This window comes from Hydra viridissima, unplaced genomic scaffold (assembly GCF_058129835.1).
Source record: "Hydra viridissima isolate aposymbiotic clone 2 unplaced genomic scaffold, HvirCarnegie_v1 scaffold_3, whole genome shotgun sequence".
NCBI classification, from domain to species: Eukaryota; Metazoa; Cnidaria; class Hydrozoa; order Anthoathecata; family Hydridae; genus Hydra; species Hydra viridissima.
The window spans coordinates 7,647,630-7,663,972 of record NW_028324302.1 but is presented as its reverse complement, the minus strand read 5'-3'; the positions used below and the strand labels follow the sequence as shown (position 1 = coordinate 7,663,972).

The 16,343-nt window shown below is 30.2% G+C and overlaps 2 protein-coding genes across 7 annotated transcripts; one reads left to right on the top strand and one right to left on the bottom strand.

Moving 5' to 3' along the window:
• Window positions 1–3,287: 3,287 nt before the first annotated feature.
• Window positions 3,288–5,856, top strand: LOC145180532 (bifunctional arginine demethylase and lysyl-hydroxylase PSR-like). 6 transcript variants are annotated; one of them, XM_090083246.1, is made up of 7 exons: window positions 3,288–3,436; window positions 4,201–4,322; window positions 4,464–4,557; window positions 4,854–5,128; window positions 5,253–5,388; window positions 5,462–5,594; window positions 5,696–5,856. In XM_090083246.1, exons 2-7 carry the CDS (start codon window positions 4,222–4,224, stop codon window positions 5,779–5,781), a joined length of 825 nt encoding a protein of 274 aa, XP_089939372.1. In that variant the 5' UTR covers window positions 3,288–3,436; window positions 4,201–4,221; the 3' UTR covers window positions 5,782–5,856. The 6 variants fall into 6 exon arrangements, with proteins under 6 accessions (XP_089939372.1, XP_089939373.1, XP_089939368.1 ...); XM_090083247.1 differs by having other exon boundaries at window positions 3,288–3,445; XM_090083242.1 differs by having other exon boundaries at window positions 4,201–4,557.
• Window positions 5,857–13,087: 7,231 nt separating this feature from the next.
• Window positions 13,088–14,726, bottom strand: LOC145202557 (traB domain-containing protein-like). The gene has a single exon (XM_080075538.2). It carries the CDS (start codon window positions 14,692–14,694, stop codon window positions 13,291–13,293), a length of 1,404 nt encoding a protein of 467 aa, XP_079931664.2. The 5' UTR covers window positions 14,695–14,726; the 3' UTR covers window positions 13,088–13,290.
• Window positions 14,727–16,343: the final 1,617 nt, after the last annotated feature.

The window sequence follows — 16,343 nt, the reverse complement described above, 5'->3', positions numbered from 1 at the left end:
CAAAGTTTATAACTTGCTTCTGAGTTAATAACTAGCACTTTAATAACTGATGACTTTTAACTATTGACCTTAAGTAACGGATGAAACACTTTTTGTATTAAGGAAACAACTATTTTACGCTTAGTTCTACGATTTTAAATAGAACTTCAGATATCCGGAATATAAGTAATTATCTAAAAAATATTTGATGCGTTTACAGAAATACTTTAAAATTTTTTTCCCACAATAATTCCTTTTACCTATTCTAAGATGGGAAAAAAGAAATCTAGTTACTAGGTATTTTTATTTGACCCGTTCACATCACAAAATAACTTCATTTTTTGAATTTTTTTAAAGTTTGAGTTTCAAAGCACTTGATTTTAGGCCTAACTTATAAAATTTGACAAATTTCCCTAAAAATAAGAATAAACAATCCTAAATGAAAAATTATATATTTTAACAGGAATTTTAAAAAACGTTGTATAGTATTTTTTCACACTTTTTGTTTTATCGGGCTAATCAATTTGGCAAGTGACCGGTTTTTTTTATGTGAATTAATGAATATAAATATGTTAAGGTAAGAACTTTTCATAGTAATACACTTATATTGCAAGACTTTTCGCGTTTTATGTTAATTAGATAAAATTTGAAGGAATTTATTTTCGCGGTTTTTATTTAAAGAATTATCATGTTTGCTAAAAGTACACTTCGTAAATATCTTATGCATTCTGACAGACCTCTGATGATACGATGAGCTTTTCAGTGAAAAAAAACTTTATATCTTAAATCTTATGTTTTATTTTTTAAAAAAGTTAACAAAAAGTATGACAAAAAGTTGATCTATATTTCATCTTCAAATATAGTTGCAAGGTAACACAGCCTCTTTAATGAAGAGTGTAGGACTATGAGCTGTGGGCTGCGGGTGAGTGATTGGAACCCATTAACACACTGCTAACAGATTATCATCTGTTTTTGATGATTTTCATCCTTGATCTGATGTAAAAAAGTTATAAAGTTCAACCATTTATTTCAGATGCACATTTTCTTTTTTTTTTTTTTAAATCTTTTCTTTTATTCTTAGCTTGCACAGATTTCGTGGAATTTCACTTTTACGATTATTATGTTCAGTTGTTTTCGCGGAATTCTTCGGGAATTAGTGGCTAAATCACAAAAAAAAATCTGCGAAAATGTCTGGAGCAAAAGTTTCTTTTCGTAAGATTATATGAAGCAATAAGTTTTAGTTTGGTAGTTTCTTTATTGATTGTTAAACTTTTTTCTTTATTGTTACACAATATTTTGGAAGTTTTGTTTTACGGAAACTAGTTACCAGGCAAATCTAGTTACAAGGCAATATCAGAAAAAAATAGTTTAATAATTCCGAAAAAAGATTTTGCGAACCTTATTGGTTGCAATAAAAACCCCTTCTGGGCACAATTAAAACTTTCTTAGATATTTAAGGATAAGCTATTGTATAGCTTACACATTTCTCTACCACCTTTATCGTCAAAAAAAAGACACAGAAGTTAAGTATTTCTAGATGTTCAACTTGTTTAGGTTCATCTTAAAAAACAAACATCTTAATATTTTCTCGGTTGCTATTGGTTGTTGTAGCAGTATTGATGTTGCCTGTTTGAGAAAATAAACTCTCAGAAAATGCAAAAGTTAAGGTGCATTTTCATGCAAAACTAGTTTTCTGCTAAATCAACAAGTAAATGATTTTTCTTGAAATGATCTTTTCATCATAATAGTGAATCAGCATCTATTTTTGGGGCTGCAGACAAAAGCAGTTTATTTAATTAAAACAGTTGTGGACTTGGTTGAGTTCCATCTGTAATTGGTCAATTTGGACCAATTACTGATGGAACTCAACCAAGTTTGCTGATAGGAACTTCAATATGTTTTATAGCAAGTGCATGCAGGTCAGTGTCTTAACCATCTGTTTAACCAACAATATAAGATTCATTCAACTTCTGGGTTAAAGAAGAACTATTGCTCTGATACTTTAATGTTTAAGGATGCTTTTTTACTTCTGCAAAGTGCTGATAAATTCCACACTTTTAAAAAATGCATCCCTTCTGCGATTTTGATCTTTTGACTTTATGAATATCATTAATTACTATGGAGTCAAATGAAAGATTTACTTAATTCACTTGATGTTCTTGTTGCTGCTTTTATAATATTGTAACAAGTCTTTACCAGAATATCATGCAGAGTACAAAATTTCAAATGAAATTCATGTTTCAATGTAAAAGTTATAGAGACTGACGAAGTAAATCGTTTAAATAATTTAAAATCCACATTAAAATTTCAGGGGATTAACACTCAATAAACAAAATGTAAATCTCATGAAAAAGAAGTCAAGCATTTAGGATTAGTAAAAACCGAATTTGAAGTAAATGGAACCTTATTACAGGCTCGTCCACCAACCACGTTGATCGGTGGGTGGACCTGTAGTACAGTTTCCATCAATTAGCCTTGGGTTGAATTTTATAAAAGGTGTAGCATTACCAATATACTGGTCACTGTAGAAAAACAAAGCGTGGATTTTGGCAAAAGAACATCAACTAACATCTTCATATTAAAATCCAAGCTTGCCTAAACACTGGTAATTATGATATATGATCAAAATACTAAAAAAGAATCATAATTTAAAAAAGTATGCGTTTTGTGTGAAGAAAATTCACAAATTTTTAATAGACGATTATTGTCAATTGTGAGTTTCTGTGTCAATGGAAAATTTCTGTATTAATGGTAAATTTCCGTGTCAACAGTAAATTTCTGTGTCGATTGTAAAAATGGCTAGAAAGATGTTAACGCTCAACTATTACAGTAATTTGATCGCGTAAACACTTTTTTACAGAAAATCGTGTTCAATAACGGGGTTTACGAGTAACGTTTCCTTTTATCGGTATTAGTTAATTAAAAAGATTGTGTAAATCCTCCTAACGGTACGCATAAAATGCTTAAGAAATTCAATTAGCAAAAGCAACACTTCGAACGTAGTTTTACATAACGGCAATTTTTTACGCACATTTACGTACCACGCTAAAGTATACGTTCAAAACAAACTATATAGAGAATAATTTTTTGAGGCATTTGTTTTTCATTATGTATGGTGTTTTTTTAGTTTCGTTTTTTTTTTTTTTTTTTTGTTTAATAATTTCTTGCTCTTTTTCAATTTTCTATCTTCTTGCACTTAACCAAGCTACATGCATACTTTGTAAGCCAACTGCTTATGTTTTTTTAGCTGGTTTTAGTAAACTTAATTTACTTTAAGTTTCTTAGTTTTTAATTATTTTTTATATTTTTTAAGCGTTTTTAAATAAAAAGTAAAGATATATGGCATGGACAATCCTGTTGTTGGAGAAAACATGCATTCACATCTGAATAAAAAATCACATTCGCTGTAAAAACATATAAGTACAAAATTAATAGCCAGTTTGCTGACCATTGCTTGGTATTTTGAGTAAATATTTAAATAAATATAACCACAATTTTTTTTTTTTTTTAAATTACTAGCTTTACAAAAAATGATTTATTAAACAATGGTTATTTAAACATTGTTTTTTTTTTAATCCAATCAAAGTCAAAAAGTCCCAATTTAAAATCAGACCATACTTCTATAAAATCCTTGTTGAGTTATAAAATAATAAAGTTCTGATATTTTCAATACCCATATTTTTCAATGTCACCTTACTAGAAAAGTTAAGTATTTTTTTCTTAAAATTTTTCATTTTAATAGAAAAGTGTAGAAAAATGTTGTTAATCATCTAAACATTATTTAGAAGATTTCCAAAAGACCAAAGGAGATGATTTGTGATGGTAGCATTGTTAAATATTTTTACAAAAAATTTTTTTATCATTCCATACAAAATAAATAAACATAAATTATTAAAAAATTATTTGCCTAACTTTCAAAAAAAATTTAATTTTATAACTCTTTGTATAAAATGTTGCTTACACTGAGAAATAGTATTATTTCATATTATGGCTTTATGTTTGTTTCAGCCAAATCTTTGACTTTACAAATCTCAAGTATGGAATTGTAATGGAGTTTTTTCCAAGCTTTCATAAAATAATATTTACTATAATAAGTAACTTATTGATTATTACTAAAGTTGTCCCTTAGGTTTTTTTTTGAGTGGATTGTAAATCACATTTTTAGACTAACCCTGTTTATTGTAAAATTTCCTTTTTTAAAAAAATTTATCACATATTTAGGAGCTTTAAAGTCTCTTGTACATGGAGAAAAAGATATTTGGTTTTTTGACAGAAGCTTCCAAGAATGGTTACAGTAAAAAAGACTTGCTTAAAGTTGTAAAAGTCAAGCCAAAAGTTTTTAAGTACAATAAAAAGCCATTTGATTTGCTTAAGTTTCGAAATCTCTTAAGTATAGTTATCCTGTTGTTTGCTATTCAGAATCAGCATTTATATGGTGAGCAAAGTAATTCATTTACTGATTTAATAAGCAAATATGTCTTTAGCTTAAGAGATCCTTGTTTGTATGCACATAGTTCTTTGAGTGTATTACTCACACGTCCTATTGCCAATTGCTCATTTTGCACTAAAGTTAATGAGGTTTGTTACTTTTTACATTTATTTTTCTGCTTCAAATTTATGAGTGAAAATTTTTTTCATAAAACGTATTTAAGTGATTTTGTATATCTTGATAATAATTTGTTTTCTAAGTTTCTTTCACAAATGCTTTAAGTTAGTTATGTTTTTTTGTATCAAGTTTTTGATAGTAACTAAGTTTTTTGGGTTTTTCTAAAAACCATAATATTGTGAAAAGTTTTTTATATCTAAGTTAAATGGCTTTTTATAGAGATATTAGAAAAATCATGCTACATGTACAAAACTTGTTAAATTTTTAGATTCATGTTATGTCTAATATTAGCAAAGATTACTTTGAAAAGCATCATGCTTATACTGGTGTTCCTGTCCTTATTAAGGGTGCAGCAAAACATTGGCCTGCATATAAATTATTTGAGTTTGAGTTTTTCAAAAAGCTCTACAAAAATGAGGATATTTTTACGGAGTATGAAATGCTTGGTTGTCAGTTCTTCCCATTTAAAACAAGTTTTAAAACATTGAAATCTGTGTTTCAAATGAGGCACCATATGTTAAAGAATGGTTGGTATGTTGGCTGGTATGTAATAACTAGAAACAATATTTTCCTTTGTGATATTTGTGCTTTCAGGTTTAGGAAATAAATATTTATAGCCAATTTCATATTTCAAGATAAAATTCTATGAATAATCTTGGTTTGGTAGGAGCAATTGCGTGCCAAGAATTTCACAAGTTTTGAGAAAGCTATACAATCGTCCTAGTTTTCTTTCAGAAGATTCAGAATCAAGTCAGCTTGATTGGATGTTCATGGGAGGTGAAGGAATGGGTGCTTTGATGCATGTGAGGCTAGTTATTGCTATGTTTTTATGTGAAAAAGTTTATTGCATTCATTGATGCATTCAAATGTTTATAGCTAGATACTGTGAATCGCCCATCATGGCATGCACTCTTAAAAGGGAAAAAGAAATGGCTTCTTGAGCCTTTTCCAGAGTGCGAGGTAGAATGTCATCGTCATCTTAGTGTGACAATGGAGCCTGGAGATATTTGTAAGCACGTTTGTTTATTGGCTGTTAAATATCGCACCTTTATAATTTCTGACAGAAAAGTGATATCATATCTTTAAAGCTTTATTAATTTTGCATTCTAGTTGTTGTAGACACGAACTTGTGGTATCATTCTACTTATATTTACCCGGGTGAGATGAGTATAGCAATAGGATCTGAGTATGACTAATGTGTTTTAAAAATAACGTTATGTTACTATTATTGTATAGAATTTTACTGAAGAGCATTAAATTGTATAACTAAAGTACTGTTGTATTTTATACTGAAAGTTTTAAATTAAAAATGTTTTTCATTTAAATGATCACCTAAACTAATATACTTAGCTATTACCTTGGTAAAATTTTTACCTTGGTAAAGGTAAAATTTTGATAAACCTTGGTAAAGCTAGATAGGAGAAGACCAGTGGTAATATTAGATCTGCAAAGCAATTATTTGGTTGTTTCTGGAGCTCAAAGCCTGAAAGTTTTAAAGGACAAATTTAAAGATATAGTCTTATTTAAGCCTTTATAGGAATCTTATATAATATAGTTAATAAACCTTGCTCAATTCACGCAATTTTGATCGTAATTCTCTGGGAATGTTTTTAATAATTTCAAAATATATGTTACTTTTTTGTCAGACTAAAACAACTGTAAGTGAGGAGTGTCAAAGCATTTATCGAGACAAAACTTATGTTAGTTTGATTTTTTCTAAAACGAAGAATTTTTGAAATTTTTTTTATCAAAACGTCAAATACAAAAATTTGAAATTAGATAGATGTAATGATATATATACACCTCTATGAATTTAATCAAATAATCAGAAAAGTGGATGTTATCTGGATATTATTTTTAAAGTACAAATGCTTTTTTTGTGTTTTTATAATTTTGTCAGTCAATAGCACCTAATTTATTGGAAAAGTGCAAACAAAACATCAAGGGGTTGGCGGGGGTGGTGGTACATATATGTACCAGCAGTCTTCTGTAGTGGTTCATATGTGTACCATCAGCACCATATAAATATTGTTCTTGAAAAAAGTTGAATTCTTTATTGTTATATAATAGAGTAATTTTGCTCAATAAATATTATACGTTTTGAGCATAACACAACTAATTGACATAAACAAAAATGAACATTCATGTATATTATAAAATATTTTATGTATGATAGGCTGCAAAACAATTTGAACATAATGGAAAGTCATTTTCCAGACAAATTGTTTTTGTCCGTTTTTGTGTTTGGTTTTCCGCACATCTACACTGCAGGCCAGAAGTTTCCGGACACTTGATATTTTTTATATAAAAAGCTAAAATCTATCCTGTATCATTAAATTAATCAATAATATTAATTTATAATACTTAAACTTACTAATTTTAAGTGTTTATGTAAGTTTGAGGTCAGTAATTAGGTATTACCGACCTCAAACTTACATAAATAAGTTTGTTTTTTTAATTGCTTATTTTAACTTGATATATAGCGTTTCATTACTCTTAAGAGTAATGAAACGCTATATAAGTTTGGTCTTGTTAAAGTTATTTATTTGTTGAAACATGAAGGAAATATTTATAATATAATGATATCCGACTAAAATGATTAAGAATATTTAGTTTTGTTTAGTTTTCATTTGGTATTAATGACGGTTGCATTAAAAAATCTTCAAAAAAATTTTAAAATTTTATAATTCGACTATTTAATTAAAAATATGGGTAAAAAACCTTCTTTAACGGTTGCAAAACGTTCTGAAATAATTACATTACATAAAGAAAGATATTCAGTTCGTGAGATTTGCAAAAAAGTACAAGTTGCCAGAAGTACTGTACAAGATACCATCAAACGATGGAAAGAAACAGGCATTTTTGAAGACAAAAAAAGATCTGGTAGACCACGGAAGACAACAAAAGCTGAAGATAATAGTATAATATTGATGAGTAAAAGAAATCGAAGACTTACGGCCCCGGAAATAACTTCAAGCTACAATAGGAGTCGTTCAAAATCTATTTCATTAACCACTACGAAACGACGTCTTAGACAAGTAGGACTTTCTGGCCGTATAGCGGTCAGGAAACCGTTGCTACGGATTGAAAATAAAAAGAAAAGGTTACAATGGGCTATAGACTACCAAAATTGGACAGAAGAAGACTGGGGAAAAGTACTATGGACCGACGAGTCCAAATTTGAACAGTTTGGGCAAAGGCGTAGAATTTACATCAGAGGAACAACAAAAGAAAAAATGATCCCAGAGTGTTTAGTGCCGACAATCAAGCATGGTGGTGGGTCAGTTATGGTATGGGGATGTTTTTCTTCAGCTGGTGTAGGTGACCTAGTTGAAATTGAGGGTATTATGAAAAAAGAACAATATAAAATAATTCTAGAAAACAATGCTATACCTTCTGGCTTAAGAACTATTGGTCGTGGTTTTGTTTTTATGCAGGACAATGACCCTAAACACACCTCAAAATTATGTAAGAATTATATAAAGGAACAAGAGGATAATGGTGCCCTCAAAATCATGACCTGGCCAGCCCAATCACCAGATTTGAACCAAATAGAGTTACTGTGGGAAGAATTGGACAGAAAGGTCAGACAAAAATGCCCAACATCCAAAGAGCACCTGTGGCAAATATTAGAAGAATCCTGGTTATCAATTACACCCGAAATAATAAATAAATAAATAAATAGGATGCCACGGATCGCAAAAAAAGTGATAAAAACTCGTGGGTTATTTTTTGACGAAAAGACAGTGTTATAAGAATAGTGTTCTTAGTATTTTTTTTATTTCATTTTTTGGCTTTTTTTTTTCTTAAATAGTAACTATATGTATCTTTTAAAAAATAAATATGATATTTGAATTTTATTGAAATAATTATGGGAGTTTGAATTAAAAAATTAAACAAAATCCAAGTGTCCGGAAACTTTTGGCCTCCAGTGTACATCTACGTCTTGGCATGGACCTATAAGAGATGGACATGCAACCTATTATATTACATCAAAGAGGCCGCAGAAATCAGCGAGCCATGCGATTTTCCAACCAACTCTAAATTTTTACCCGTCAAGAAAAAAATCCATTAAAATGGCTGCCCACAAATTTAAAACAGAAACTCTGATCACGTGGTATTAGTTTAAACTTTTATAGCATTTGTTTAATAAGACAGTTCAGGATAAAGTAACAACTTCACGTGTTGACAAATTACTAAACAAATTACACCAAGGTAAAGGAAATTATTTGTCGACACGAACAGATTTTCATCATTTTTCTAAGACAAACATTTGTAAATTTGGGTACTTTTTTCGTGTAAACAAAGTTCCGTCAATAATAAAATAGACCTGTAAGGTTAATTTTAAAATGACTAAAAAAAGTATAGCAAAATATAAAAAAGCTTAAATAAAATTTTCTCTCAAGGTCTAGTTTCATTCAACTCCTTGGTCCTTCATTCACCAGGCTTAATTTTGTGTATTTTTTCCGTTATGTCGCCATTTTTAGCCGCGACTACTCTATAAACTACATAATAAATATTCCACTATGCATTATTTTTTAGTAGGTATATTTTTTAATGGTATTTTTTATAATTCATTTGATAATGCAAGACCTTTTAAAAAGTTATTCGAATTTAAAATTTACTTGCAAAATACGGCCAGATATTTCATGTTTTCGTTTTTCAAATTTCTTATATTATTTCATCTGTCATAAAAGGCACATAATAACTCATTTGTTTTTATCAAATAAAAATTAGTTTATATATGGTTGGTAAATCATGTTATGTTAAAATTAAATACTTAGTAATTCTTGCGGTTTGCCATAAATTGGCTTTGCTAAATTCTTTAAAACTGTGACAAATTATTTTTTTCTTTATTGTATTTATATTCATTTCATGTATATTTATCTTTAACTGTATGTATTTCTGTTGTTAAACATAAAAATAGAAAATTCTATAATATTCGTGGACTAGAAGTCTACAGCAATATAGTAGTTGGAGTAGTTCCCTGGACATGAAACCAAAATGTTCTAGGTAGCTACAAAACTAGTTGATATTTTGTATTATTTATTATATTAGTTATACATGTACTAAAGTAGTTGAGTAAATTATCTCAATTTCTATATTATCATCAGCGTTATTTCTTAAAATATTAAGAATATCTAGCAACATAAAATAAGACTTAAAACCTGATTCTATTGCTGTTATCTTGAATAGCTGAAAGGAAGTTGATGTGACTGGTTAGACGAGACCAAATATTTTTGACGAAGCCGACAGACTTTAATACAATGATATATTATATATACTAGATGTCTAACTTGCGGGATTTTATTAGACGAAAAGTGAAGCCGCTTTTTTGTTTAGAAATTGAATCCGCCTTTTGTAATAAGGGCAAAAGCTATATCCGACGTGCGAAATAAAAGTTAAAAATGCATGTTTTTGCCCGAATTAGAAATGGTTTCCACGGCTTCACTTTTCGGATCGAAGTTAGACATCTAGTATATATAATATATCATTGCTTTAATATAGTTTAATTTCTATTGTTCAAAACAAAAGATTTGTAACAATGCGAAACGAGCATGGTTCGCAAAAAAAAAATAGGTTGCACGTCCATCTCTTATAGATCCATGGTCTTGGTGTTCCTTCCACAAGTAGATGTGGGGATACATTTCTCAGTTGCAGTTTTTTCATTGATGGTCTCCTCTCGACAATAAACGTTGAACAGCTGCAGTTTTTCTTTCCTCATTTATAATTTCTTCTGCCAGGGGAACCAAAAATTGCTTCAAAGGAATTTTGTTCTTTGTGGCCTCCTTATGTTTTACCCAAGCATTTACAAGGGACATCATAAGTAAGTAATAAAACACTTTCTTCCACTATTTGTTCGATTTAAGATCCAGTTCATATAGCCCTATCATTTGGTCCGCTAAATCCACCCATCCCGTAATTTCGCGATAAAACGCAATCATCTCTGGGCAAGAAACACTACATTTTGAGCAGTCTTTCAAAGTTTTCGTCACTTCTGTAACATTAGCTTTGTAACAACTCAACATAAGGACTTCTTTTGTGTCTTGCCATTTTACAAATAGCAGCCCATCTTTAACACATACTCGCCTCTTTTCAGCTTTTTATTGATTTTAGGTAAATATTTTCTATTTTTGTTGCACGTTCCTAAAGCGTCATCAACAAAAAAATATATGCATTTCAAGCGAATTTTACTCACAAAAGACGTCTAGATCAGCCATGTAATTTAGTGATACATATATGTACCGAGAGTCTCGAAAGGGTTAAGTTTATTTAATCTTTATCCAAGTAAAATAAAAAAAGAAATGCATCACATTCCTGAAGAAGATGCATTTTTTGCAATCGAGAATGCATAGTATCTCGAACGAATTCGACAAATTCTTTACATTCGAACATAATCCATAACATCTGTTATGGGACATCCCTTTCTCAACACGCATAATTTAAATTATGACTCATTTGATAAATATGTTCTTTATTGAATATTTCGATAGAAATGATGATTGCTGTTCTAATGCTGTTCTGCTGTTCAATTTGCGGGAAATTTAGGTCCGATCTCTTAGATATTAGTACAAGCGAGAAAATAACTAATTGTCTTCTAGAGTTTATGATTTTACTAATATTCTTTAAAAGTTTGAAACAATTGATGAGAGTACTCGTGACAGTATAAGAGTAGATGAGTAGAATTCATTTGTAAATACCATATGCGACCGCAAATTTCGTAATAAGTTTGGTGATTCCAAACCAAATATTCCGTTGTTATTTTTAAGCACATAGTTTGTAATTGTTGACCCAAAAATCTTGAAAAAAATAAATAAATGAAAAAAGCAGCCAAAAAGTGAAGGTCAGTAGTAAAAATGAGCCCATCATTGACCTTACAATGATTGGCACCACACTTAAACAGATTGACAAGATGCTAAACAAGCCTCTGAGTACTCTTTACACCGTGATCAAGTATTTTCAAATGACTGGTCATATTGAAAAGAAGCCTGGCAATAACCTGAAGAGGTCAGTTCAGACTCCTCAGTTGATCAAGGCAATCAAGGGACAAATTTCTCGGAACCCAGTACGGTCAACTAAACAAATGGCTAAAGAGCTATCTGTTAGTGAGCAAACCATAAAAAATGTGGCAGGAAGGATCTGAGGGCAAAGTTGAGAGCCAGGATTAAGAAAAACACCTGATTTCCCCAAGTGTCAAAGAGAAAAGATTTGAAAGATTAAAGAAGCATCTAAGCCAGATAAGAAATTATTTACGGTTGATTCTGTCTCATACAGTTGAACCAATTTTTTTACTAGGCATCAACCTGTCCAGGCAGCCCCAGAACATTTAAATTATTCATTTAAGACCAAACATCCAGCTTCAGTTATGATGTTTGGCCTTATTTCTTCTGATGGCCTTAAAGGTATTCGGTCTTTATTAAATCTAGTCAAAAGGTTGATATCAATAAGAACATTTGAATCCTTGAGAATCATTTCCAACCTTGGATTGATGCCTACTAGCCTCCAGATAACAATATAGTGTTTTAGCAGGATGGAGTACCTCCACATACATCACAAAAGACCCAGAGGTGGCTCCGAGAGAACCTACCAAAACACTGGTCCAAAGTTGTGGGCTCCTGGATCTCCAGATTTTTCACCTTTTGATTGATTAATCGGGCAGTATGTGGAGTCAAGGGCTTATCAACGGCTCCACAACAGTGTTAATTCCCTAAAACCTGCTATTAAGAAGGAGTGGAACAAGATGCCCAAAGTCTATATCCAGACCACCTGTTACAGGTTCAGGAGCCGACTTGAAACTGTGATTGATGCTGAGGGAGGAAATATTGAATAAAAATGTGGCAAATTTAATTCTCAGCACTTTTTTTTAAATGAATTTTTTACGAAATTTGCGGTCGCATACGGTATAAACAAACAATTGGTTCCTCTCTACATATTTAAACAAATTACTTGCAACTTCATATATATGTATATAATATATAATATTGTAGCATATTTGTAAATAAATTAGCGTTCCTCCTTACTATCTTGTAGAAGATGTAAGGTTAATATCCTAATGTTATATATTTGCTGAAATAAATCTTTCAGAAATGTATATTAATAGTTTAAAGTATCATTTATTCATTTATTAATCTACTATTACTCGTAGGTACAAGAAAATTCAAAAATTAAAATAGATAACAGACGATTTTTTAGGATTATTTGGTTACAATGGTTTGAAGGGTCTTATTTTTGATTATTTAAATTAGTTCTGTCAGAAAAGGGACGCAAATGAAAAAATGCCAAAAAAAGTTTTAACAGCCTCAGAGAAAAGTCAAGCACGAAACCTTTTGTGGTAGAACTCATGAAGAAATTAATAATAAACACAATAAAATAAACAAAATTAAACTTTAAAATGTATCATTTTCAAAACACTACTCCAAGATTAAAAACTGGTTTTTATTATTGCTAATTAAAAGATAACCTTTAAAGAGAAACAAAAGAATATATAAGATCAAAAATACATTTCAAATTTTAAATAATCTATTAGGAACATTCTAGCATTTATCATACATCATTTTTTTCTAAAGATTTTTTTCTTCTACAGACCACAAGAATTTATTAGAACTGCTTAAATTACATTGTAAAATTGTTTGAAATAAATAATCAGTGTTAATTTTTTTGTTTGTTTGATTTGTTGTTGAAAAAGCAACAACAAAAAAGCATTTTCATTTTTTACGAACCCAATTTAAAACTGAGTAAGCACTCCAACTTAAAAATGCAACAACTGCTGCTTTTAACACCAACTTGATGGCTTTACCAGTAATGGAAGGAGGTGGCACCTGAAGAAGCTCATTTACATCAAAGTCTTTTCCTATATTTGCAATAATACCATTTATATGCCCAATACCAACAACTCCTAGTACTACAGGTTGGTAGTCAGAGCTATCCAACTCAACAGTGTTGACAAGTTCCTTTATTTCATCGTCATCATTATTATAATCATCATCACTATTGTCCTCAGTTTTTTTATCAATACTATAATTCTCCTCTTTCCTTTTATTATTGCTATTACCTTCCATATTATGTAGGTAAAGAGATGAAGGAAGGTCATTTCGTACCATGTTTCCACATTGTTCGAGCATATGTGCCATGTAAAGATCACGTTCTTCAACAAACACTCTAGAGAGTTCTGGAAAGTCACCAGTCATTTCTGCCAGCATTTCTGCAATCATGTCTTTTTGCTTGTATTTCTCAACATCTTCTTTTGTAATAGTACCTTTTGAAAAAATTAAATGCCAACCAAGTTTAATTTTTTGAAAAATTGAAAGGGAAGCCATAGCACGCCCAAGTGTTGCTTGTATAGGTCGATCTCCTAGAACTATTTTACATCCAGGTATCTGTTTAGCTTGATTTGTTGCAACCCGAAATTCCCCACCAGGAGCCATTCCTAACTGTTTTGTAATGTGTGCTGACATACTTAAAAGAAGCAGTTGCATTACTCCACTTAGTACACTGCCACTTTCTTTGATTGCCATTTTTAACTTAGCCATGCTCACATCTTTAGCTGCTTCCAAGAGAGCCTCTTCATCTAGTTTTAATACTCCAATTCGACTAGAGCAAAGTTCTATCATGACTAAATCAGGAGACAAAATTTGTATAGTTTTTGCAACATCTTCTTGACTAGCTTTACTAAAATGAGCTGTTCCAATTATATATATTAATGTTCCATTGCTGGAAACAACTTTACTAACATTTTCAGGTAATGGTTCTTTCGAGTAAATGCTTCGCTGTGTGATTCGATTTGATATGTTGAGTGATTTCATTTCACAAGTCTGACACAAGCAATGTCCTTCAGCTTGGTGAGCACTTACTTCTGCCCTCATTTCTTCAGAAACTGTCTCCCAGGAATCTCCGTCAGATTCTCTTCGGCTGCTAGCACTTCCAAAATCAAAATCTTTTTCTACTTCCTCATTTGTTAAATTATCATCATCTTTTTCAAAATTCTGATTTTTTGCTTGTTCTTCAGGATACAATGAACAACTTTCATTTAGGTCTTTTGGCACACTATCAATCTTTCCATCCAAATTTACTTTATTTATTTTACTATAAATGTATTCTTGATGAGACATTTTTGTTATACCTAGAACATGTAAATGTAAATCAAAATACTTTGAGCATAGTAAAATTAGGATAGCAGCTTTAAAAAAAAAAGTTGTCTGGCAAAACATGGAATGATAAGCCTAATAATATTTTGTAAATAGCCTAATAAAGCTATATACAGACACGGTAGACAAATACATAAAAATATCTTTTTTTTTTCATAGTAACATAACCGTAAAGCTTGTGATAAGCTTGCTTCTAACTATATGTACGTTTAAAATTCAGCTTCCAATAGACTCAGAAAAATACCAAATAATTTTAGAAAAATTATTATGTGCTCAATGACATTAATATCAAACAGACTGGTCAGAGTCGAATTATATTAAATCCCACACACCATGTTGCTTTTATATTTAATTAAAAGTAAACTCATTCTAAACAGATTAGAACTTAACTTTCCCCGATTAAAAAAAAAACAAAACAAATTTTTGTCACGGCGGACGTGTGTAACCTTTGGTAATCTCTTTTGGTCTTCCTTTTGATAAAGAGACCGTAACTAAAGATGAGGTGAGTAAGGCCAACCGGGGTGACTTTCTTCAATAAAAAAAATGTCTTGGAGAGCTATGAATCCTGAAACCCTATTATTTCAACTCTTTTATTTGTTTTTAGTATAAAAAAATATTAAAATCTATTATTCAGCATAATTTCGTAGGGCAAAGATTACTTAATTTTGTTCTCTTACAATATTAAAATACCCACCTTACATGTGACTTTCGTTAGAGCTGAAACACCTTTTTAACTTATTATAATAAATATGTTAAAAAGGTGTCTCAGCTAATTATAATTTAAATCAGCGTTCTACCAATTACAAAATTAACATGAATTATTATTGAAATAAAAAACAAAACACTAATTTATTTAGAATAGGGTTGGCCATTGTTAACTGACAGGAATTAACTATGGCTGTGCTGAAAAATAATTTTTTTTAGTGATTGGCACCGACATATCTTTTTATGAGTATTATTGTTTATTTATGTAATCAGCTTATTATTGATTATGTATTAAAGCCACATGAATTATAGAGGTCAGGGTAACTTTCAAATTTTGAAAGTAAAAAATTAAAATTAGTATATCAGCAAATTACTAAACGGAATTAAGTAATTAAACTTGCAAATAGTTATTTACTATGAAAAAAAAAAAAAATCTTTATCCCACCATTTTGATATCTAAAACAAATACATGGAACTATTAAAAACAAGTTGTAAGGTATGAACACATAGAGGAATTTAAACTATTAAAACATCAATAAGCATAATAAAGGCAGGAATTGCAACTTGAAAATTACTTCCCACATTTATTGTTTACAAAGTAAACAATAAATTGGTGAAATAATTTTCAAGTTGGAATTTTGTGTTAGAACAAATCAACCTAAACCGATACCTGGATGTAAAATAGTTCTAGGAGAACATAAGTAGTCGACATAGACGGAGGTAAACCTTAAAGATATTCGATAAATTGGTAACAAAACAAATTGATTTATTTTGATTTGTCAGTTTGACAATTTTTGTTTTAAAGACCTATCCTTAAAACTAAAGAATTGTGCTACTGTATGGCAAACCACTATTAGAAGCAGAAAAGACTATTCTAAAAGAAGATAACTCGTCTACATTTTTGAAAA